The sequence below is a fragment of the Orcinus orca genome, chromosome 10 (genome assembly GCF_937001465.1).
Source record: "Orcinus orca chromosome 10, mOrcOrc1.1, whole genome shotgun sequence".
Classification (NCBI taxonomy): Eukaryota; Metazoa; Chordata; class Mammalia; order Artiodactyla; family Delphinidae; genus Orcinus; species Orcinus orca.
In genome coordinates, this window is record NC_064568.1 from 34,098,572 (window position 1) to 34,124,149 (window position 25,578).

Consider the following 25,578-nt stretch of genomic DNA (forward strand, 5'->3'; position numbering starts at 1 on the left):
CTGGATAAAATCAAGACAAATATTAAGTCTGGGGGGAAAATTTTATTAGACAAATAAGAAAAATAGGTATTGTGCTTCAGGAAACCCACTTCTTTCCTCTGCCTGCAGGGGCAGAAACGATCTCAGTGGCAGATGGAGACGGAATAGGAGTTATTTTAAGTGAGTCTGCTCCATCCTCTGCACTGGCCACAACCTCCCACTTGCACCCACCATGCTAAGCTAGCAGCCTTGGCCAGAACCAAGGGGAACATCCATTTGTAACAAGGATTCGATTATATGGCTGGGCTTGGAGAAGGCCAATCAGGTTGGAGTGAGGATTCCCTGCCCGAGCTGGCCAAGGAAGCTGCTGGCGGCTGGCTCTCCCCAGCCGTGTGTGAGGGTCTGACCTGGTGCATTTACATCGGTGCAGACACCGGTTTCTGGGGGAAGCACACCAATTACATTATCCTGAAGGACCCAAAGTAAGAGAAAACTGAACAGTGGCTTTGGAGGATCCCTTCATCCATTCCCCTCCTGAGTCCCTCCTCTGTGCTGAGAGGCTGCTGGTGAGGGAGCAGGGGGGATGAAGCTGCTTTTGTTGCTCACGTGAACAAGACAGAGAGAAAACAAACCACTTGTATGTGCCAGAGCTGGGGTTATTCCCCCCATGTGGACTGATTCTTAACTGTCATTCTTCAGTTTCTGCAGCTGCTAGTATATCCTTATTGCTACTCTGAAAACAAACAGACAACAATAGCAACAACAACAAAACCCTTCGGTTTCCTCACGCGGTAGGGCTCACACAGAACATCCCAGTGTAGCTACTGTCTGCTTGTCTTCTAGCTCAGAGTTGGCCCAGAAAATTGAGGGTGTGTGTGTGTGTGTGTGAGAGAGAGAGAGAGAGAGAGAGACAGACAGACAGACAGACAGACAGATACAGAGAGATAGAGGGAGGAGGAGAGACAGCAAGCATAAACAGGCTTAGCTGCGGTTGCACAGACTAAGTTGATACCAGGTTCAAAGTAGAACTGCATGGAGACTGCATGATTCCAAGGACTCTGTATCTATTCACTTGTTTTTGTGTGTATACAATCCCTCACCAATGTTTATCACAATAATCGGAACCAACTGAATAATAAAAAGTGTTCTATAAATCCACCCCCACCCCCAAGCATCCACCACCACCATGTCCTCCCAACCCTTATAGCAGCCAGGCATAGTTCAATAAAATCAATAAAACACAAACGGGGTGCCTGTATAACCGCCACTGTCCGCAAAATGTCCTGGGGCCTGCTTTGTCACACAAGGCTCTTTACTTGCATTATCCCATTTACACTGACAACCAGTAATATTACATACTTTGGTTATGGCAAGATTACAAGAGAAAATGATGCTCAGAGAGGCTGTGGGACTTGCCCAAAGTCACACAGCTGGGATATGGCAGAACCAGGAATCAAGGACAACTTGTGTACTGCTGAAGTGGAATTCCTTCCACTTCACCACTGTCTTTTTCCCAGTAGGAAAATGCAAAACTCAAGGCAGGGTCAACACTCACTACTGATCACATTCATATGGGTTAGTTCACGTAATCCTCAATGGTGGGCATCACGCCAAACCTCTTCTAAATATGTCAGGGCCTCAGGGTCACAGACTGATAAATGGGATAGATGGCTCACTGACCTGGCCACTCCTTATGTTCTTATCATGGATCAATTGCAAAATGCTTCATCTGGTTTGGGCTTGGGTTCTCACAAGTGAGATGTGCAGCATTTGCTTGGGTCACCCCATTTATGGGAATTTGACCCTAGCTACCATTTCCAGTGAAATCATTCAGTGCAATGTTTCAACAGTGAGAAGAACAGAAATGACTTGTATTTGTGAGTATTTGCACTGTCAGGAGATGATAAGTCTTGACTGGTTGGCCTGTTTTTATAAGAGCCTTTTGGCTGCCCTCTCAGTGGCCACAGCTCTGGAAAGTACATGAGATGGATTATTTGCAAACAGACCATTTGCTGCATGACCAGGAGATATAAAAGACCAGAAAGACTTCGTGAGTTGACTGTGCAGATGGGAGCTGCTCATTTCCATTGCTATAGAGAAAGGAAAGGTACCTTGGTGACTTCTGACATCTGGTTCCATTTTGTTCCTTCTTTAAAAGCTGATACATAGAAAGTTATTCATTCACTAGCGGAAGATCCAGGTTTGATTGTTTCATTTACTCTGATCCACTCCAACTTGGAATAACTAAGCACTAGGAGCCCATACTCAGCCACACCAAATATATAACTCCTACCACCCACCAACAGGCAACCCCAACTGGAAGGCTCAGAAATGGGTAATGTGCTAAGCTTTTTAAACTTAAATATGTTTTTAGACTTAAATATCCTTAAAAAGTTAGTAGCTTTTTCAATCGGACTTTTCAATGATTCTAAGTTACGTTTGGAATTAGCTAACCAGTTAACTCAACCCTTTTTTGATAAAAAGATTGTTGAAGTCAAGTATTACCTTAAGTCCCATCCTGAAGCATGCATATGGGATCCACATGATGTGGCCATGACTCCATTAATACCAGGGCAATTAGAGCAAAGTTGGATGATGATGGAGCTAAAACATGGACTTTTTCTAAACAATGATTCAAGCAAGAAGCAAATTGGTCCCCATGATGTTTCACCAATAAACATTTGCATAGCAGGCATTGCTATTATCTAATTTTGATGAAAGGGAAAAAGACATGTGGGGTGGATGTGTGTGTGTGTGTGTGTGTGTGTGTGTGTGTGTGTGTGTGTATAGCTATAGGAATGAACTACACTTTCTTTGTTTTGTTTTGTTTTTTTTGCGGTACGCGGGCCTCTCACTGTTGTGGCCTCTCCCGTTGCAGAGCACAGGCTCTGGACGCGCAGGCTCAGCGGCCATGGCTCACGGGCACAGCCACTCCGCGGCATGTGGGATCTTCCCGAACCGGGACACGAACCCGTGTCCCCTGCATCGGCAGGCGGACTCCCAACCACTGCGCCACCAGGGAAGCCCTGAACTACACTTTCTTAACATTCAAAAGCAGAGTTTACTATATTACTCTTTATACTTTTATATCTTCCTTAAAATTAGCTAACCACAGACCGAAAAGGATGTCCTTTTTTCAACACATTACAACTAGTCCAGGGATGGCAAACATGTGGTGCACTCACTGCCTGTGCCCCTCCAGAGTGCACAGTGGACCAGGGCCTCCTATCTGACAAGCCTGGCTGCCCTTCAGAATGCTCCTCAACACAGTGCTCCAGGCAGCCTCTCCCCAGGGATCAGAATGGACCGTGATATTCTGGCTGTCCTGGATTTGACCTAACCCCACTCACTTCAGAGAGAGTGAAAACGATGCTGAAAGAAAATGGTTTACATGTCAGCTCACCAAACAATGCTACTGGATACAGCTTAGGCAGGACAAGGAGAAAATCTCAACTGTTTCAATTAAACACAAATACCTTCAAGGCAGCAGGCACTGGGCTTGGGTAATGTATTTTGGGGACAAATCCCATCAGAATGAATTTCCAGGGATCTTGGATCTAATCTGTTGTATCAAATGTAACTTTCAATAAGTTGGTCTCAGACTGAAGTGTTAGAGACCATTTGTTATATAAAGGTATCTATTATGATGGGTTTCAAGCTGTCCAGAGTTTAAAATTTTTCCATATATTGGCAGATGTGAAATAAATATATAAGTATATATAGATATATATGGATTTATATATAAAACCATGATAGTAAATATATTTACCCTATATTATTTACATATTTTATGTCAAAATGCTAGTTATAAACTATTAAAACAACCTTTTAGAGATGGTATTATGAATTGAGCGTTTCAAGTGAAAACTGCAAAGTGTAATTACTGTAGAACTGAAGAAAGTCTTTTAAAATCATAAAGGGAGAAACACAGAAATAAGTATGTCTCTTACCAGTGGTCTGAGTTCTGGATGCGTCAGGATATATCCATTATTTGTGATTGCAAAGGCATAGCCGTGAATCCCTAACTGTAGGAAGAAGCGAGAAAGAAGCCTTCATTAGCTTGCTCCCTGGTGAATTCACAAAGCAGAAAGCAGCCCGACATTTAGTAATGTGCAGCTTAAACCTGGCATTCATAGCCCTTATCAGCACAATATTTCATTAAAATGAATGCAAGGCACTGATCCTTGACATTTGGTGGAAATGAAGACCTGTCACAGGATAAGCTCAGCAAATAGCACAATTTAAAATGTCACAGACCCACGCTGGCATCCAAAGCCCTTACTTTGATTTATTTAAAACAAAAACAATTATATTTTCTAAAAGGCAAGTGGCTAATGTTTCTGGAGACCCTATGTCCAAGTGAACAGAGTTTTGTCAACCTGGGTGTCTTCTCTCTCCACCTGAGATAAGGCAAGAGGGGCCTCCCTCTGAGGCACACCTAGGCTCCCTACAATTTCACACCCCTAGGGGCCATCGCAAGCATGCACTCTCCTAGGCAGTCATTTTCCATAATTCCTCAAGGATAAAAGTGTCCCCACCAGCCTATATAGGAGCCTGCCAACCCTTTTTATATCCTTTCGTCTTTAAATTGTGAGGCTGCCAAGCTTTTCCATGCATGCTTCCATCGACACAAAGCCTGGGTAATTTTCTATGCAGAGCCTCACTTAATTTATGTTTTCTGACTAAATGGGACTATGGGAAATAGTTTGAGAGCAATGAAATGTTTTACTAGCTTTAAAAAGTATGTAATCAAATTTAACACTGCACTTATTTAAATAATAATCCCAGCTTTTTGACAATATTTCTATTACACAGTTGACTGCACCCATTGGCTACAATAAATTTACCTACAAATCATTCATGTATTAAAATGGCCTCTGGCATAGAACCCATACTGATCTCTCTCTCTGAAGAAAGAAAATGTAACCCACTTTTGCCAGAGCAGTGAAAGGGGAGAAGAAAAAGAAATCCTCTGTTTTTTTCCAACGAGTTATTTCATAGTTCTGAGCCCTCACTGTTACTTTTCTTGGAAATTCTCTGCTGCTCACATTCTTGAATATGATACTATTAAATGATCCAGACAACAGAGTTTACAAACCAAGAATGACCCTGTCTGCTTGTTAGCTTAACGTCAAGGTGATGTGAAATTAACTTCAGGGAATTTAACACCAGAAATTAAAAGTTTTCCTTGCATTACATAAAGTAAATATGCACATGGTAGTCAAGGGCAACAGGCATTTTCTTCTGGAGTTACCTTGCAAAGCAAGTCTTAATAAGATTCTACTTGATTCTAATGATAAAAGTGTATTTCATTATGCTGTGAAAGATAAACCAGCTATCCTCTGAGATGTATATTGTCTCTTTCATCTTGTCTCTTGGAAAAAATGTCAGACACAGTCAACACTGCGTTAATTACCTTTATTTATGTCCCAGTTTAATATGGACTGCAGGGGTCAAAAAAGACTCAGAGAGTTTGATTCTTTCCATTAAAGGCAAAAGTGGTATTTGGTTGGAAATTCACAATGAGACCAAACAAATAATATTTTATAGTCAACTAATACATTCAGTGCCTTCTAATTTACATTCCTTCACGTCTTGGTCTGCTTGTAGGAAGTAATACTCAAAAGGTAAAACTCCATGCATATGCCCCCCCTAATGCCCTCTACTTTTCTTGTGTCAAAATGATAATAATCAATTATTTGTGAGGTTGACTATAAGTAATCAAGGCATCAGTCAAGGCCTTTAATTATTTAATGCCTGTCTCCCTGCCAGAATATAAGTTCTGTGACAGCCAAGGTCATACCATGTGCTTATGGAGGGGTAGCTGGCATGGAGGGAAGAGGGGTAGAGAAAGGAGAAAGCAGAAAAGGAGGAAGGAGGGAAACAAAAGAAACTGAATTGAGTGCAGATACTACAAAGCTATCCTAAACTCTCTGCTTCCTCCCTGGGATGCAGAGACTGAGCTGACCTTCCCACACAATGTCCTCTACTCACTGTTCAACTGCCATCTCTACTTCCTTGTTGCTCACTCATGCCCGACCCTACTAGAGTCTGCCTCTGCTGTCACCCCTTGCCTACCAAGATGCCACCAGAACTCCTTTCTTTACAGTTGCCAGTGGCCTCCTAACTGCCAAACCCTATAGAAAGCTCTCTCTCTTCCTGGTTGTGTTAGCCGACTGCCCCCTCCTCCTTGACACTCTCTAGTCCCTCAGCTGCCAGGACCCACACTCCCGGGTTTCCTCCCTTTCATAGGACACTCATCCTCCACCCACCTGGAAGCACTAATTTTCCCTAAGTTTCTGTCCCCAGCGTCCCTTGTCTGCTTTAGCTCTCTCTCCCCCAACACGATTCATTAACCACCTGGATGCTGTTGATCTCCAGATCTGTGCTCCAGCCTTGGCCTGTCCCCTCAGTGGCAGATCCCAGTATCCACGTGTGTGTCGGCCGTCTCTGCCTGGACATCCCACAGGCGCCCCAGGCTCACCCAGTGCAGCAGGGTGGCTCTTTCCCTTAGCGCTGCTCTTCCTGCTCTTCTCTCTCAATCGGCGGCACCACTAACCACCCAGACTCCTCAGCTGCAAACTCCTTTTTCTCTTTCATCCCCAACTTCTTGACCTAAGTAATTACTAATTTTTCCTCCAGAAATCACTCAGATTCAACTCTGCTTCCCCACCCTACCATTCATGTAGATTTAATATAACAGATTGCCATAATGGTCCTACCTGCACTTCCTGCCTCAAAGCTTGGCCCCAACAAAGTCATCCTTCAGATTAATCAAAGTCAAAGGTAACTCTGACTCTGTTGCTCCCCTTTGTAAAACCCACTAAAGACCTCTTTCATGTATAAGATAAAATCCATGGGCCCAGCCATCAAGTCTCCCTGCGATCTGGCCCCTACCTAGTTACCCAGCACTGCCTTCTTTCACTCATGGCCTCTCAAGGGCACACGACAGGGACACCACCACCCCTGCAGTTGTTTTCTCCCACTTAGACTTTTACTCACACAGTGGGAGCTGCCCAGAGCACTGCTCCTTCCCGTCTCCCCTGAGCTAATTCTCACCCATGCTATGAGCTCAGCCTCAGGATCTTCCCCTATAAAAGGTCTCTCCTGTTGCACCGTCCTTTCCGTACCATGTCTCCATAAAACCCTGAGAATTTTTTCCATTATTACCTTCACCCTAATACATGAAAATGCTACACTTACTTTTCTGCCTGCTTCTCAACTCTAGCTGGTTGTCTTTCTTTCCTCTGCCTTGTTCTAGATAAGGCAGTGCCTCCCCCATAAGAATGGGCTCTTTGTGGGGAAGGAATCATCTCACTCGTTTCTGACTTCTCCAGTCTCTAGCATAATGTCTAACACATGACAGGTGCTCCAGTTAAGGTTTGCATGTCTTTAAGACATTCACTACTTTACCCAAATATTACCTAGTTCATCTTTAAAGTTTGAGCTAAAGTAAATATTGAACATGAGCTGAAAAGTAGAAGCTGCTTTGCTATCAGAGGTACATAGTCAGTCCTCTTCAAGCCTGTACCTGAGAAAGTCTTCTGACATTCAGAAACTATCTGGTTAACATCCTTCCCAGGAGAACAGTCTGAGAAAATAACATCAGAATGTTTTGTTGGTTGGTTGATGGCATATGGATATAACCTAATGTAGATGTAAGAACAGAAACTGAGCAAATCTCAAAACACATTCTGTGGATGAGTCTCTCAGAAACCTTAAACTTGTGTATGGCAATGTCCAACATTTGTTTTGGGCCCCAAATCAATATACAGATGAAATCTCTAATTTTTGTTTCATCTGAAATAGAACCAGTCTTCCTGTCCATTCTAATGTGCAGTCCCGTGGAGTAATAAAAGAACAGATGGGACACAAGGCCTTCCAGCACTTGGGGCTGCCAAAGGGGCCCTCATCCTGAATCATACTCTTCTGGAGGCCAGGAGCCTCAAGCTCCAACAGCCCGGGGAAGGAGGTGCTTCCCTTCCAAGTGCAGAGACTTTGGGCTAATGAAGTGAACCCAATTATAAAATCGCTTATTACATTAACAGAGGCTGTGGTGTCTGGAAATTATTGCTGGGGTGTTTGGAATTCTTAATAAAAAGTACAGGAAGTCTGATTGCTTGTGGGAAAATCTATGAAGCTAAGGGAAAAAAAAGAATTCTATCTTCTGGGAAAACCCCGAGAGCAGACTCATCTTTACAAGGTGTTAATCAAGAGAAAAAGGTATAATTTGCACTCTGCTCCCTGGAGCTCTCCTCTCCTAGATGGCTCACTCTGCCTGCCATGCACACCTTTTCCCCAAGGCTCTTGTGGGAACCAGAGGAAGGATAACTTAGATTAAGGTATGTCATACGTGGGTCTCTCGTTCCCAGACCTTAGGAAAAGCCTAAAACAGAAGTGCCTGTATTTCAGACACTGCTGGTTAATTTTCTGTAGCTGATCTTCCTCTATCCCCTTATTATACTTTGTTTCATTTATCTTTTATTAGCTGAGTTATACTGAGAAAGTTATTTCACGTATCCTCATCTAAAAACGGGGTCAAGTGGTACCCACTTCATGGGAGTGTAATAAGGATTCAGTGGGAATAGTGGATATAAAGCACTTTTACCATACCAAACACACAGTAAAAAGTTCAATGAACGTTTTATTGTATTATTTTAGCCATTAATATTATTTTTAATATTTTAACTATTATTTAAACTATTACTATTATTGTCCTTTATTGTTCCTAATGGCTCTAGGGTAATAAAGGCTAAAAGTCTGGATTGCTAGTTGTGAGACTTGGTGAGATATTTAAACTTTCTGAGCCTCTGTTTCTTTAGCCAAGGGTAATAGCAGTGTCTACCTATTATTAAGTGAGATAATGCTATAAAGAGCTTAGTACATTGCCTAGTAGAGGAAGCTCTGAGAAACAGACTCACAGGGTAATTGTTATCAGTTCCTGTATGTTCACACTTTCTTGATTTACTGGGCATATATTAAATAGTGGCCCTATGTATGGGCTTCTACATCTTCTTATATGGTGCAAGAGGATTAAGAGTGTTAAGGAAGGTGGGATGCCCTTCCTTAAACAGTAAGCCAGCAATTCTGGGTACCTAAGTCTGGGGATTTCAATAAAAGTAAAGTCCACTATCTTTAGGGGCCTCAAATACCCTGAGTTTCCATCTCCGGGGAGCTATACAGCTTCCAACATGTGCTTATGTGAGTTTGGATCAACCACATGTCCTATCATGCTCTGGAAGCTTAACTTCAACTGTAAAAGCCTTGCTGTTGAATGAACCTGGTTGACAGGGCTCCAGGGTGACAGTAGGAAGAAAGACTTTTGTCATCTCAGTAAACCCAATCAGGAAAGTTCTTTTGTTAAGGAGGCCACCTTTTGTGAGCCTGGACACCTGATTTTAGATTAGAGTTCATTTCCTCGTATCATGAAGGTGGCTTTCTAATTTGATCACCTAAATGGAATTGGCATATGGGAAGAGACATGCCTTGCTTGTTTAAAGAAGTTTCCTCTTCTAGGAGTGGAGCTTGTGCTAAGGACCAGCTAGGAAGTGCTGGGAAGAATTTAACCTTTTGGGTTCTCTGAGAAGGTTGGGCCAACAGGTGAGGGTGCAGCATGGGCTTATGGAGGGTGGTGATAGCGCTGATGTCCAGGGCTAAGGGGAGCCCTAGGAGGCAGGGATACATACCCCAAGTCTGAACAATCCCCTATGGTCCTCACTCCTCAGTCCTCCATCATCTTCCCATGGCTTATTTTGCTTCTTAGGAAAAACAGTGTAGAGCGAGATGATTTCAGGTGGCATGTAGGGCCTGTGTTAAACTTTATAGCCAGAACCTCTAGTAAGAGGCAGCCCTTTTAAAAATTTCTTCCATCCTTCCAATTATATCAAAAATAAACTTTCCATTAGTATATCTTTAACATTTGCCTTTAATACTAACTTAAAAGAAAAAAAGAGAACAGAATTCAAGTTCAGAACCTTGGAATCAATTATTTAATACTATTATTTTGTTTTTATAATTTTTTTTACAATTATCTTCTATAATGCAAATTGACACTGGCTTTTCTTTTTAGAAATGATGTGTTTCCTATCAAAATTTAGTTAAGTGAAGAAAGTTTCAGGCTGATTTACAAGTGAAGTATTAAGTAAATAATGGTACAGAGAGTATATGAAGTAGTATGTGAATGGCTTAGATCTGCTCTAAGAATGTGGATCTAGGCTCAAATCACACTCACCACTTCCTACTTATGTAGCCTTGAGCTCTGTGAACATAAGCCCTGCAAACCTGAGTTTCCTTATGAGTAGAATGGATACAACAGCACTGCACTTACCTGAGGAAGGTTTCTCAACATGATGGGGGTAATGTTCGTTGCACAGCACGGAGTACTGGGCAAATGTTATCTGCTAATATTACACCTTGAGACATCCCATTTTGTACCACAAAATGGTGCTTTTTTAAACAGGTGTTTTCTGCACCTGTCACTTTGCATCCAACCCTCTGAGGGGTGACCTGTTCATTTTGGCTGCAGTCATCCATTTAGCTGACTTGCTTGGATAAGGGCTTGCTGTGATGCCTGGTGATCTGTTCTCTTGCTCTTATCCTGGCCTTCTGTCAAAAAGGTGGACCTATCCTTGTCGTCAAACTTAAGAATCTTGCCTAACACACATGACCTTGTATCGTAAGCCTTTCCCCGTGTCTTTCAAAATTCTTTGAAAACCCCATTTTCAAAGGTGGTTGAGAATCCCAGCATGTGGTTGCCTAGTCCATTGTTCAGTTAACCCATCGTTCTGTTGGGCATTCTGGGTTAGCAAAGGATCAGTGGATGTGAAGCCACAGGTGTCAGAATCTGGTAGGAAAGGTGTCAATAGCTCTCTGCAAGCAGTACTCCCTGTGGAAGAGGGCTGCAGGTACCAGGGGCTGGGGGTCAAATCTGTCCTCTTGACCAGTGTGTTACCATTGCTCCTGACTGATGACAGTGGTCAATTCTTCACACAAATCTACAAGCAGGTTCTATTGTTATCACCATTGGACAGAGAGGAACTAAGGATTTGAGAGAGTTGTCCATACCCAGCTCCTCAGTGATGGAGCTGAACTCCAAATGTATCTTCTTCCAGAGCACTAACCATTGCCTCTTCCTGCCAAGGCCCAGGAAGAAGGGCCTCTCACAATGGTGGTGAGGCAGGCTCAGCACATCAGGGAATGAGGTGGTAAGGGAGGGGGCCCTGCCAGTTAGCCAAGAATCTCAGATTCCCAGCCCAAAGGAGCTTGCCTCCCTCCAGATGGGAACGGAAAGAACCCTCGTCAGTCTGTGAGTGGGCCAGAGATGGAGATGGGCGAGCTGGTCTGCTTCATGCTGGGGGAAGAGGGGACGGTATGGTCTCAACCCTTGCGCAGCCAGGGGAACCATGTCAGTCCATGAACTCCTCCCAGGACAAGGAGCAGGGGCTGCTTCCTGCCCCCCTGCACTCCCATGCATGCATACACAGAGACGGCTCTTGGGCAGTTCCATAGCACTGGGATAGGGCTTAAGGGGACCTTCCTCTTCTCACCCCTTGATTTGCTTTTCTGGGGAGCCCCCACTAGGGAACAGGTGAGAGTTTTCTGCATGGGGTTCAAGGACTCTCTGGGCCATCTTCTTAAAAGGAAAACCTGCATGTTACTCCCCTGGCTAACCTATGTATCAGAAAAATATAATGACCATATCTCAATTTACGACTTCACATGTGGCTGTTCAGGCTGAGGTTAGAAGAGATAATTAAGAAAAAGTGCCAGTCAAATGAAATTTAAAAAGATCTGTTCAGTAATTCTGCAGGTGGTACAAAGAAAAGACAATGTGTTACGATGGTGGGAAGCAAAAGGTTGAAGCTGGAACAACACTGCTCTAAAGGTAGTAGAGCCTGAACCTGACTTGGATGGAAACCAGGCTCCTGGCCTGTCCGTTGCTCTGATTTTGTTAAAGTGCTTATTTAACCACAGCAGCCAAAGAACATAAATACCAAGTAATATCATCCCTATGGGCCACAAAATGGTTACTGCCACCGTGTCCCCTTCATAGCAACTTGCCAACTCCTGCACCCAGCCTAGGTGGCAGTGCAGTCTGTCACTGTGTGTGCCTGCCTGCCCCAGAGAGGGCAGATCCAGTCTGTGGACCTCTGGGAAATCACATGGAGCTTGGGATGCTTGTTCTCATGGAAAGAGGTTGGGCTGCGGGTGGCACTGGGATGACCCATTAGAGCCCCTCTGTCCCCAAATGTGGAAGAACTAAATAAACCAAAGAGTAGTTCTGGGAACAGAGTGCTGGGAATATAGCCAGGTAAGGGGGAAAGCATGACCCTCTCTCTCGAGGTAGGGCTGGCCTCACACGCAGAGCTGGTTCTAGCATATCCACCCCCCGCCACACCCTTTTCTGAGCCCTTTCCATCTAGTGTTTCTTTTCCATGTTGTTCTAAACTCCCAAGGCAGTGGCCTACCAAGGCCTGCCCTAATCTCTTTGTTCCAAAATTACCTACTCCACCCTCTCAACTATCCCCAGAATTTAAAACAAACTTACAATTCCCTTAGTGCCATAGGTTTAATGCAGCTTTAGGAAAGGAATATTAATTTGTACCCCATCATCCAGGATAAAGGGAATACGTAGTCGAGAGTCAGAGACCACTTTTCTTTGTGCCTCATTGGGTTCCTGTTAAGAAGTAACAGGTTTTAGAGGGTCCTCAGATTGGGGTGAATCAAGATTGGCTTAGAAAACCATCAGAGGTGTAAGACCTGTGGAGAACTGCACAGACTTGTATAGATTTCCACAGACTCACACAAACCTGGATAGGCACATGTAGACCTAATCAGACCTGCATGGACTATTATTATTCTAACAAAACAAAACAAAACAAAACAGAGCCCTCTAGAAGAGAGTAGAAGGGCCTCCTTCCTTCATGTTTTCCTTGTCACTACGGCAGGTTGTGAAATTATCTTGTGCATTTGGCCCTTGACTATTAATTATGTGATGCATTACCTTGTATTTGGGGATGGTCTTCAGAAGTTCTTTCACTGGGACATCTGTGCCGACCACACCCAGAAGAATGCCTTTCGATCTCTGTTGAAAAGAAACATTAAACAATACCAACAATAGTATGTTAATTTGGTAGAAGAAATAGAACCTCCTGAAAAGCCACACACCATAGATCACTGTCTGGTGCCTTCTTCAAACTGAGAGAGATTGAAGATTAACCTGGATCTCTATGAGGGAACCTCTTCTATTCCCCATCCGCTGCCCAAAATATTCCTAGGCAAGAATGGTAGCTTCTCAGGCCAAACATTACCTACTATATATCCCTCAACACACGCCCATACCAAGACACCCTAAAAACCATTTTCTTCTCTCTCCTGAAAATCAAGAAGCTAAGGACTTATGATCATTAATCAGTTTCTCTTATGGAAACTTTTTATAGGAAACACTTTACATGTTAACTACTTTCTCAATTTACACTGCCATCTGGTGCCCACGAGAGAGAGAGAGAGACTAAATAGCCAGAGAAAGATGCAATAACCCTAACACATTTTTAGCAGCAAGCTGGAATCAAGGACTAAGGGGAAGGAATAGGCCTCCAGGGTCCCAGGTCCCAAGGTCAATGTGGTGTACTAAACTTTCTAATGTCAGAAAGGGGCTTCTAGAAGAAAATACTCATCGCTGTTGTCTGTTGTTTCCCCCCAATTCAAGTGTCCCCAGAACCTCAGGCTGCGATCTTATTTGGAAATAGGGTCTTTGTAGATGTAATTAATTAAGGATCTCAAGGCAAAATCATCCTGGATGTAGGATGGGGCTTATATCCAATGATTTGTGTCATTAGAGGAAGAAGAGAGGACAGAGAGATAAGGAGAGAAGAAGGCCATGTAAAGACAGAGGCAGAGATTGGAATTATGCTGCCACAAACCAAGGAACTCCTGGGGCCACTGGAAGAGGAAAGGAAGGAGTCTTCCCTAGAACTGACTCCTTGATTTTGCACTTTTAGCCTCTGGAATTGTGAGAATACATTTCTATTGTTGTAAGCCATCCTGTTTGGGGCACTTTGTTGCCACAGCCCTGGGAATCTAATTCAAGGCTGGTACCTGTAAATCAGAGAGAGGTTAACCCACTACAATCAAGGATTCTTTCTGGGGGTTTCCTTCCTCTGGTCATTTAAACACTTAAATTTTGGAAAAGTGCTACAAACTGTAAAATGATGCCTGCTTGAATTCCTCTCATCTATTTTTTTTTTTTTTTTTTTTTTTTTTTTTTTTTTTTTGCTCTGCCGGCTCTTAGTTGCGGCATGCAGGATCTAGTTCCCTGATCAGGGATCAAACCTGGGGCCCCTGCATTGGGAGCACAAAGCCCTAACCACTGGACCACCAGGGAAGTCTCATCTCTCATCTACTCTTGATTTCATGATGCTACCAGCAGGATTAAAAGTGAGGAAAAATTATACACCCTCCATCCTTAAATTAAATGAGTAAATAAAGGGCACCAAAGCTTGAGTCAGAGGGGGTCTGAGATAACAACCATCCTAGCAACAAGTAGGAAATCCAGTCACTGTACTCACAGTTTCGTTCTGCTTACTAAACACAGGCATGGCGACCGTGGTCATCAGGACGGGGCCCTGACCATTGGCAAGCTGGATGGAGACAGAAAAGCCAGTTACCTGAGAAAGATCTAGGATAAATAGTGCTGGAGGCCATACCCTTTGACTATCTCATCCTTTCCTGACCAGGGGCTGTTGGGAATGGACCAGGGTCCACTCTAGCCTTTATGGCATAGGTGGGAGTGCAACATTCCTCCACCCTGACGTGCAGGTGAAGATCCCAGCCCCTCCTCCCCAGCAGGGGAAACAACGTCAGTTACCACCAGTCACTCCAGCTGATCTGTTTACTGCATTCAGCTATTTGAGTTCAAATAAAGCCCTGTTTGGATCTCAGTGATTCATTTTATTTTATTACTACAGACTGACTTTACTGTTTTACTTTGCAGACTTTTATGTTCAATATGTGCAATATTAATGCTTCTCCTTAATCTGGAAATTGAGGATCAGAAAGCATGAGCATAAGGGGTTTTATGAGTTGCCCCTGCTGGAAACAATGGAATCTGGAAGCATTTATTCTCCCCAAGGTAGCTGAGTCATGGCCTTTTTGAACTTCTGCGTATCTCTGTATGTCGGTCCCAGATGGAAAACAAACAAAATAAAAACAAAATAAAAAAATAATTTGAACAGCTCATCTTTAAATCACTGGTAAGAAGCTGAACATCCCTCCCGGAAGAAGAACTCTTGAAATTTGGCACATAATACACTTCTGTAACTCACTGAATTGCATACAAATGCACTGAGACCACCATCCCAACCGTCCTTCACAACAGTGTTAGGAGAAAGGCAGGAACCCCTACTCTGCCTCATTAACAAATGGGGAAACTGAGTCCTGGACCACAGTAGGCTTTGGTCCAAGACAAACCTCGTTCTAATTCTCAGCTTTGAATCTTTATTAACTGCATTATCTAAGCCTTCATGTCCTCATATGAAATAATGCCAAGTATTCCCCAACAGTGTTGCCATGAAGATAAAATGTGAAACTGCCCAGCAAGGTACCTGGCATCTGCAGGTGCTCAAAAGATGCTAGTTTCCTTTCCCTGCCTTCAAGGTCACATGGCTAGCAAGTAGCAGAGTCTCCAGTAAGATCAAGGCATGTGGCACTGCGGATAGAGACCAAAATTGGCAAGTCTGGTGGGAGAGGTTTACTTCCTGGTTTCACAGCCCATTCAAGCTTCAAATGAAGCAATCTGTGAATAAGAATCCACTATCTTCAGTCTAGAGTGTTTTCTGATGTTTGGGCACTTCTCTGTCACTTTAATTCCATAGAAAAAGGAGGTGTTGCTCCCTCGGTCTTCTTGGGAAAAGGCACTATAAAGAGAAGATCCTAAAATTTAGAGGTCCCCATAGACTGAGGTCCCCACAGACTGACTGGCCTCCTGAGAAAGGTCATTAAACTCAGTCAATCTTCTACCAGTCTTGTTCTTCCAATAGGTTATTTGAGCAATAGGACCTCATTACTTGTAATGTGGTACACAGAATGGCAGTACCTCTGGCACCTGAGTGCCCTAGAAATGCATAATCCCAAGTCCTCTCTAGATTCTCTGAATCTGAATCTTCATTTCAATAGTTAGTATGCATATTAAAATCCAAGAAGCACTGTAAAAAGGCAATGCTTTCCACCATCAATAACCATGATAGTTAAAGAGAAACTTATATGCTTTGGGAAAACTCCTAACAGGGATAGAGGAGGCCATGTTCTTATTAGTTTTACCTCTATATCAAGATAGGCCTATATTCCTCCATGACAAGCAAAACAACACAAGAATCTCAAGATCCCTCAAGGACTGGGAATTCATGATGTGATGGTTAATTTTATGTGGCAACTTGGTTAGGCAACGGTGCCAGTTGTTTGACCAAACACCAGTCTAGATGTTGTTGTGAATGTATTTTTTAGATGCGATTAACATTTAAATCAGTTGGTTTTAGAGATGGCCAAAATGGTGGAGTAAGAAGACCCAGAGCTCACCTCCTCCAAAGACACACCAAAATTACAACTACTTACACAGCAACTATCTATGAGAACAAACTGAAGATAGCAGAAAAGATTTTCCACAACGATAGACATAAAGAAGGAACCACAACGAGATGGATAGGAAGGGCGGAGACGTGGTAAAGTCAAGACCCATACCTCCGGGTCAGCAACCTACAAACAGGAGGAATATCACAATCGTAGAGGTCCTCCCCAAGGAGCGAGTGGTCTGAGCTCCACATCAGGCTCCTCATCCCAGGGATCCTACACTGGGAAGACAAGACCCCAGAACGTCTGGTTTTGAAAACCAGCAGGGCTTATGTTTAGGGGAGCCATAGAGTGACAGGACATGGAGGCTCTGCTCCTAAAGAGTGCTTGCAAAATCTCACACTTTCCAAGTCCCAGCACAGAGGCAGTAGTTTAAAAGAAGCCTAGGTCAGACCCATTTGCTGACCTTGGAGAGCTTCCCGGAGAGGCAGGAGGCAACTGGGACTCCCCCTGCAGATAGAGATGCTGGCAGCAACCAGTTTCAGGAGCTTGTTCCACAACAACACTGGCACTGGCAAGCCCCATTTTGGAATCCTCCCTCTAGCCTAGAGCAACAGGGACCCAGCCCCACCCAACAGTGGGCTGGTACCACCTTGGGGCTCTGCAGAGAGCCACATGCAGGGATAGAGCTGGAGGGATCATGCTCCCTCATTTCAAACTATACTACAAAAGGTACAGTCATGAAAACATTACTGTACTGGCACACAAAAAAAGACACATAGATCAGTGGAACAGAATAGAGAGCCCAGAAATGAACCCACACTTATATGGGTTCATTATATGAATAATTATATGGGCAATTAATCTATGACAAAGGAGGCAAGAATATACAATGGGGAAAAGACAGCCTTTTCAATAAATGGTATTAGGGAAACTGGACAGCTACATGCAAAAGAATCAAACTGGACAGTCTCACATCATATACAAAAGTAGACTAAAAATGAGTTAAAGACTTAAATGTAAGACCTGAAATCATAAAACTCCTAGAAAAAAAACAGGCAGTATGGTTTTTGACATTGGTCTTAGCAATTTTTTTGGATGTGTTTCCTCAGGCAAGAAAAACAAAAGCAAAAATAAACAAATGGGACTCATCAAACTAAAAAGCTTTTGCAGAGCAAAAAAAGCTATCAACAAAAAAGAAAAGGCAGCCTACTGAATGGAAGGAGATATTTGCAAATTATATATCCGATAAGGCGTTATTTTCCAAAATATACAAATAACACATACACTCAACATCAAATAAACAAACAACCAGACTGAAGAATGGGCACAGGACCTGAATAGACGTTTTCCCAAATTAGACAAACAGATGGACAACAGGCATATGAAAAGATGCTCAGCATCGCTATTACAGAAATGTAAATCAAAACCACAATGATATATCACCTCATCCCTGTCAGTGAATGGTTATTATCGAAAAGATAACAAATAACAAGCGTTGGTGAGGATGTAAAGAAAAGGAAATCCTTGTGCACTGTTGGGATTGTAAATTGGTGCAGCCACTGTGAAAAACGGTATGGAGGCTCATCAAAAAATTAAAAATAGAACTGCCGGGAATTCCCTAGCGGTCCAATGATTAGGACTCCATGCTTTCACTGCTGAGGGCTCAGGTACAGTCCCTGATCTGGGAACTAAGATCCCACAAGCCACGTAGCACAGCCAATAAATAAATAAATAAATAAATAAAAATAGAACTGCCATATGATCTAGCAATTTCACTTCTGGGTAATTATTGGAAGAAAATAAAATACTAATTCGAAAAGAGATATGCACACCAATGTTCACTGCAATGTTATTTACAATAGCCAAGATATGGAAGCGAACTAATTGTCCATTGAGAGATGAATGGATAAAGAAGATGTGATATATACACACAATGGAATATTAGTCAGCCATAAAAAAATCTTGCCATTTGTGACAACATGGATGGATCTAGAGAGTATTATATTAAGTGAAATAAGTCAGAGAAAGACAAATGATCTCACTGGTAAGTATGATCTCACTTATATGTAGAATCTAAAAAACAAAACAAACAAACAAAATAAAATAAAAACAGACTCACAGAAACAGAACAAGCAGATGGTTGCCAGAGCGGGGGGCAGGTGGGAGCGAAATAGGTGAAGGGGCTGAAGAGATACAAACCTCCAGCTATAAAATAAATAAGCCACGGGGATATAATACACAACATAAGGAATATGGTCAGTAACATAATAATTTGTACAGGGACAGAAGGTTACTAGACATAGTGGTGATCATTTCATAATATTTGCAAATCACTATGTAGCACATCTGAAACTAAGATAATGTTACATGGCAACTATATTTCAATAAAAAATAAGTAGACTTTGATAAAGCAGATTATCCTACATAATCTGGGTGTGTTTTATCCAATCAGTTCAAGGCCTTAAGAGAAAAAAAGGTTCCCCAAGGAAGAAGAAATTCTGCTTCCAGACTGCCTTCAGACCCAAGACTGTAAAATCCCATCCTGCTGGAATTGCCATCCTACCAACCTGCCCTACAGTTTTTCAGATGCGTCAGCCCCCCACATTCATGTGAGGCAATTGCTTAAAATAAATCTCTCTCTCTCTCCCTCCCTCCCTCTCTCCCTCCCTCCTTCTGTGTGTGTGTATGTGTGTGGGTGTGTGTATACTTACCTTACACTTAAGAAAAAAAATACATATATATCTCATATGGTTCTCTTTCTCTGGAGAATCCTGAGTAATACACATTGTAATCATATAATCTATTATTTGGGACAGCCTAACTTTGGTGTTAGTATAAATAAACAAACTTGATGTATCATATTAAGAACCAAATAATATTAACTATGAGATAATGCTAACAGTTATTGTTGCCAGGAACCAAACCAACTGGTATATAACAGTTTGTGAAACCATGGTTCCAACACCTTGCTAAAAATACTTAAAGTATACTATGGCCATCAATGGGGGCATGCAAGGCCATTTTCAAAGGCAGAACCAACCCACAATAAACATCTCCCTCAGAATCAGAAATCTTCCCATATTCTGACTCCTTGATTAATCCTTAATGCTACAAAGAAAACTGAGTTGAGCTGATCCATAACCCTGGGCAACTTCCACTTTGCAACTCAAATCAAAATTTTAAGCAATGCCAACATGTATCACGGATAAAATCAAAACATACCATTGACAATAATGAGAAATGAAGCTTTTTTCCTGCAAACAGTAAAAATCAGTTATAAGTCACTGGTACTTGTCCTGGCATAAATATAAGATCACGGGAAACTAACTTCCAAATATTAAGGCCAGAAAATAGTAACAACTTCACTCAGGGGCTAATTCCAAATATAATTACTGCGTTACTTAAAATTTTCAAAAAACCCATAATATTACATTTGTACAGAAACCACTCATTTTAAACCAGCCCCAGGTAAACAAGGGAAATGCAGTGATCTCAGTCTAGCCACTGTTATGAGCTCACATGTCCCTCTTTCAGGGACAATTCTGCCCCAGATTTGTACTGGCTTGGCCAGAACCCTAACCTGTAGCCTTTCTGATGTTATACCAGCTCATCAGTATGGCCATGAGGGCTGGCAGCACTCCGGAAATATCACTTGCACAACATGAAGATGCTCTTCTGCACCCGCCAGCTCCATCTTTCCCACTTTCCACTGGGTCTGGGTCTTGTGAATCTTAAACATTTTGTGGAGAGTGAATATCATATTGAAAGTTAATTTGCACGGTAAGCACTTTACGATTGAAAGGCATTCTGTACTCCTGCCATAGGAAATAGCAGCTGGTGGCAAAAGGTTTTGGTTTTTTTTTTAAGACCACCAAGCAGGAGTTATGCAGCAAACCACAGCCAGACACCCTCTGTCCCCGCACTACACTAGGGGGTCCCTGCTTTCCTGTGGCTCCCTAACCTGTAGTAGACACTGAGGCAAGAGCACTGCTTATGATTCATAGACATGGCTTCCAAGAAAAACGCAGGCATAGAGTCAACATTCATTTTCCAAGGGTAGGAGTGGGAGACTGGGGGTCACGATGGTCCATCTAGGCAAAATCCCATTAACTTGAGTCCAAGTGGGAATCCTAAAATGAACTGCCATTCAATTATACTTGCCCAGGCTTTGAACAGGCCTCTGAAATGCTTGGTTGTGGTGTTCTGTTGTATAATAAGTGTATATTATTCCATATCCTTCATTTCCTATGCTACATAATGGAGACCATTCTGGTATCAAAGGAAATGATGAATAATAATACCAAACATCTGGTTTATAAAACACAAACTTGCTCAACAGATTGACTGCTTCCTGTCAGCTTCCCAAGTTAATCATGCATATGGGCTCATATGAATATGCATTTGTGAGGTACATGCAGTGATGCCAGGCCTCTCCTCCTAATGCTTGATTAGTTTCCCACCAATGGCACTAGCTCGATGCAGGCGCCGCTCTAGGGTGTGGCCCCAGATAGGATAACAGAACCAGATTTGTGTTCTATCAATTTTGTTGCAGGTCTAGTCATTATTATTCATTGATTCCCTTGATAAACATTCCTTGAGCATCAGCTATGTGCCAAGTTCCATGCCATGTGCTGGGAAGATAACCAGGAATAAGACATAGGTCTTAGTGGGGACAGGAAAGCTAATGAGGCAAATGGGGAAGAGCTGGCTGGGGCGGTACACTGTCTCTCTACACGTGAGCAGAAGGCTGTCTTCTTTATGACCAGCCTTAACTAAAATAAAAATGTCCAGCATTTACTGATATCTTTCAGGGTTTATAGGACAAATTCAGAAGCTTTCTGAAAACCAGTTTAACAACACTAGGAACAAGTTCCCTGCCGCATAGTAATTTCATCACTTACTTTATACTTAAAAATATTTACAAATGGAACAATGCAGGGGAGACCTTTTAAAAAAATTGCCCGGCACTTTTCTTTTCCTTCTTTTGCAAATATCAACCCCTTCCTTTAGGGAAATCTTCTTCACCCCTTCCATTCACAAGGTTTTCTTGACAGTTAACCTCTCCCACCCTGCACGTGTGGCTGGGTATCCAACCCAGGCTGTGCCAACCACAGCACTACACACACACACACACACACACACAAATACACACAAACTCTGCCCAGGTCACAATGATTGGTTTATTAATTAGACACATGATTCAAAATGGGCTATTTGGGGGTTTTTCCTTTTTTCCATCTGGAGCAAATAGGAAAAACTCTCTACACTCTTTTGTGTGTGGTTTTAGGAATGTAAGCCTGACAGCTATGTCCCCTCCTCATAGAGACGCAATTGAGAAAATAAAGTCAACCCAGAGAGATGAGGAGAGATGAGAGAGTGTGAGAGAGAGAGTGTGTGTGTGTGTGTGTGTGATGAGGGAAAAGCAGAAGGAGAAGGAGGGAGGAACGGGGAGAGGGAGGGAAGGTACCAGTCCTGAATGCCTTCATCCCTAAGATCAACCCCATCCATGCTTTCTTCTGTTGGGTTAGTTGAGGCAATAAGTTTTTTCTCTTTGCCCAAATAAACATGGATTGGATTTGTGACTTTTGGAGGACATCTACTATGTTGCCTTCTTTCACATCTCCAATCAGAGGAACTTTGCCAGCGCCAGTGGCAGAATGCTCTGTTTATTCTATAGCTGGAGGCCCCTGGTGGTGAGTGCAAAGCCCCAGAGAAAGGAGGCAAGCAGGACTCCTGGCCCTGAGGAGGGATCTGAGCGAGTTAAGGGCAGCAGGCTTGGAAGCCCGTTTGAGGGCTGCCAGGTGGTTTTCAGCAGAGCCTCCTGCCAGATGTGCTCAGCCCTGGAGGCTGGGACTCAATGAGAAGGTTGTGCACAAATGGGGAACTCAGCTTAGGAAGAGAATGGCTCTAAGCCAAGAACAAAGGCCAACTCACTAACTCTCTGCAAATATCATATTTCTTCTATACTTTGCTCCTCCTATGTTTGTATGTTTTTCTTTTCTTATTAAAGTTGATCAGCATATTGACTGCATTAATAGAGTACATCATATAAATATATTACATAATACATAAATATTTTATATATGTTTATGTAATTTGTGAGTACACAGCTGCATTTCTTCTGTCTTCCTTCCAACACCTGGTATGAACACTAAATTGCACTCCAGGAAAAGACACTACCACCATCTAGAGGCAAGCAGGGTGAATTGCAGACACAAGGTCCTGGGTGATAAGCCATTTCCAGAGTATGGGCCTTACCAATAAAAATGTATTTTAACTGTAACCAATGTCACTAAGTTCCCCACTGAACTGAAACACAGATAGGCGATATCAACTATTCCTTCTGTCAATAACCTTTGGTGGAAAGATGCAGCTGTGTACATCTTTAAATATCAGATGAAACATTTTGAAAGGAGAACCACTGTTTCTTTAAAGCATTCAGGATCTGAGAATGTGATGAGGGCATGCAGGAAAAGGGGGGTTCCTTCACACCTACTTTCTCAAACACAGATTTAACAGAAGGGAAGCCAAAACCTTGGCATTCTCTCCTTTCTACATGAGCTCAAGTTTACAAATGACCTTGGAATCCCCCAGGGGCCATTCTCTGGCTAACACATGATGAGGGGCAATGTGGGTGGGACAGATAACACCCATATTCTCCAGTTTCCACACTCCATGGTGAGGGGAGAGCTGGAGAGTAGAAAGTCATCAGAATAACACTCTGTACAAATTACTTGGTGAGACAGCACTGAGGAGAACAGTAGGGAAACACAGATCAAGAAAAGAGGGCATGTGCAGAGTATGTGGCTACGTAGAGATCACCCCCACCCCCACCCCCACCCCCTGGTCACACACACAGAAAAGACACAGAAAAGATCCCTGGAGCTTCCCACCTATTCCCAGATCAAAAACAGTGCTCTGTATCTACTCCTTTTCAATGCCTGCCTACTTCCCCTCCCCCAAATCTCCCTCTCCTTCTACCATTACAACATCCCTTATCCTCAATACTGAACAAAAGTATCAGGGCAAGAATATAGTAAGAACCATACTCAATGATCTGTTTTAACTTTTTGTACTGGGTATATGCAGAAGGACCTTTTCTCTGGAGACACATATAGACACACTTCAGAGGTAGAACACAGGTGAGACCCACTGAGACATGGAAACTAAATCCTATTGGGGCATTTTATGCCTGAAGAGGGAGCACAGTATCAACATTGTCTGCTTGGCTAATGTTAACATTATCTGACTCTAGCTGTGAATTTTACTCTCACATTACTTAGACTGCCACAGCCTTTAGTGATGATCATGAAATTTGCTGGCTGTTTCAATAGTGGCTAGGATTTACATACACAGGCACATTTAAAAATTCATTTTCTCAATAATCAAAGAAGTCATTTTGAAATGAGAAGGGAAAGCAAGAATAGCTTGCTTCGGTGATAAAACCAAACGATTCCTAAATCACTATTGGCTCGCTCTCTCTCTCTCTCTCTCTCTCTCTCTCTCTCTCTCTCTCTGTGTGTGTGTGTGTGTGTGTGTGTGTGTGTATTTGATTAAGTGTTTTTTTAAAAATTTGTCTCTTTTCTGTATGATTGAAAATTTTAATAATAAGAACATCCCATAAATTCTCACTTACAGAAAACATTTTATAAATAAAACCACCCAGGGGCTTCCCTGGTGGTGCAGTGGTTGAAAGTTTGCCTGCTAATGCAGAGGACACGGGTTCGAGCCCTGGTCTGGGAGGATCCCGCATGCCGCGGAGCAACTAGACCCGTGAGCCACAACTACTGAGCCTGCGCGTCTGGAGCCTGTGCTCCGCAACAAGAGAGGCCGCAATAGTGAGAGGCCTGTGCACCGCAATGAAGAGTGGCCCCCGCTTGCCACAACTAGAGAAAGCCCTCGCACAGAAACGAAGACCCAACACAGCAAAAATTAATTAATTAATTAATTAATAAAACCACCCAGTAACATATGGTAGCAATGAATATTATTGCCTTAAAAATAAATACAAACAAACAAATATATAACAGTAATCCTATTTTAAAAATCCCTTTTTGCATAAAGATCAAAAAGTCCTTTAAACAAACCATGGTAACACTTTGACATGGAAATGCCATCAGAATAAAGTTTTTACATTCTGGGTTAAACATATTATATTTGATTATCAGTATTTTGGATATTCTTCATAACAAGATATTTAGAAAAAGCAGGTGCTATTATTTTTAATTGAGGAGTTGATTCTTTCAATGTAAGCAATATGAATTACCTGTCTTTTATGATACTACTCAGATGAACTGCTTTCCTTTTTAAAATCTAGACAAATTAAGAACACCAACCATTGTTTAGATTCCCATTTTGTACTGGCATTTTTCAATATTTTTGCAAGATGCCTGAACCTTGAATAATTTAAAGCATTAAGAAAGTAGCAGTGGAGGGACTTCCCTGGTGGCACAGTGGTTAAGAATCCACCTGCCAATGCAGGGGACATGGGTTCGAGCCCTGGCCCAGGAAGATCCCACATGCCACGGAGCAGCTAAGCCCGTGCGCCACAACTACTGAGTCTGCACTCTAGAGCCCGCAAGCCACAACTACTGAGCCTGAGTGCCACAACTACTGAAGCCCACGCACCTAGAGCCCGTGCCCTGCAACAAGAGAAGCCACTGCAGTGAGAAGCCCGCGCACCTCAACGAAGAGTAGCCCTGGCTCGCCCCAACTAGAGGAAGCCCACGTGCACCAACAAAGACCCAACACAGCCAAAAATAAATAAATAAAATAAATTTATAAAAAAAAGAAAGTAGCAGTAGAGAATAAGAATAATAAAGAAGTAGTAAACCTTCCAAGTGACATTTCTCCCTTGCTTTGCATTTGACTGTCTTGGTAAAGTGTCATCACTCAGTCCTTGAGAATGCTACATAAATGACACTTTGCTTTTAGACAAAACTTTTCCTCTTTTTATTGAGTCATTATTACTTGCATCTGAGATTTGGAAATCCTGAATTCTTATGAGATTCACTGTATTTTAGGTTGTCTAAA

At 42.6% G+C, this 25,578-nt stretch overlaps 1 protein-coding gene across 4 annotated transcripts in view; it reads right to left on the reverse strand.

The window, feature by feature from the left end:
- Positions 1 to 25,578, reverse strand: part of CACNA2D3 (calcium voltage-gated channel auxiliary subunit alpha2delta 3) — a 795,640-nt gene that overhangs the window by 190,931 nt on the left and 579,131 nt on the right. For all 4 annotated transcript variants that reach the window (XM_049715277.1, XM_049715280.1, XM_049715279.1 and 1 more), the window contains 3 exons: positions 14,547 to 14,618; positions 12,983 to 13,063; positions 3,930 to 4,004 (listed from right to left, as the gene is read on the reverse strand). In XM_049715277.1, coding sequence (XP_049571234.1) covers positions 3,930 to 4,004; positions 12,983 to 13,063; positions 14,547 to 14,618 — 228 coding nt within the window. The remainder of the gene's footprint in view (positions 1 to 3,929; positions 4,005 to 12,982; positions 13,064 to 14,546; positions 14,619 to 25,578) is intronic.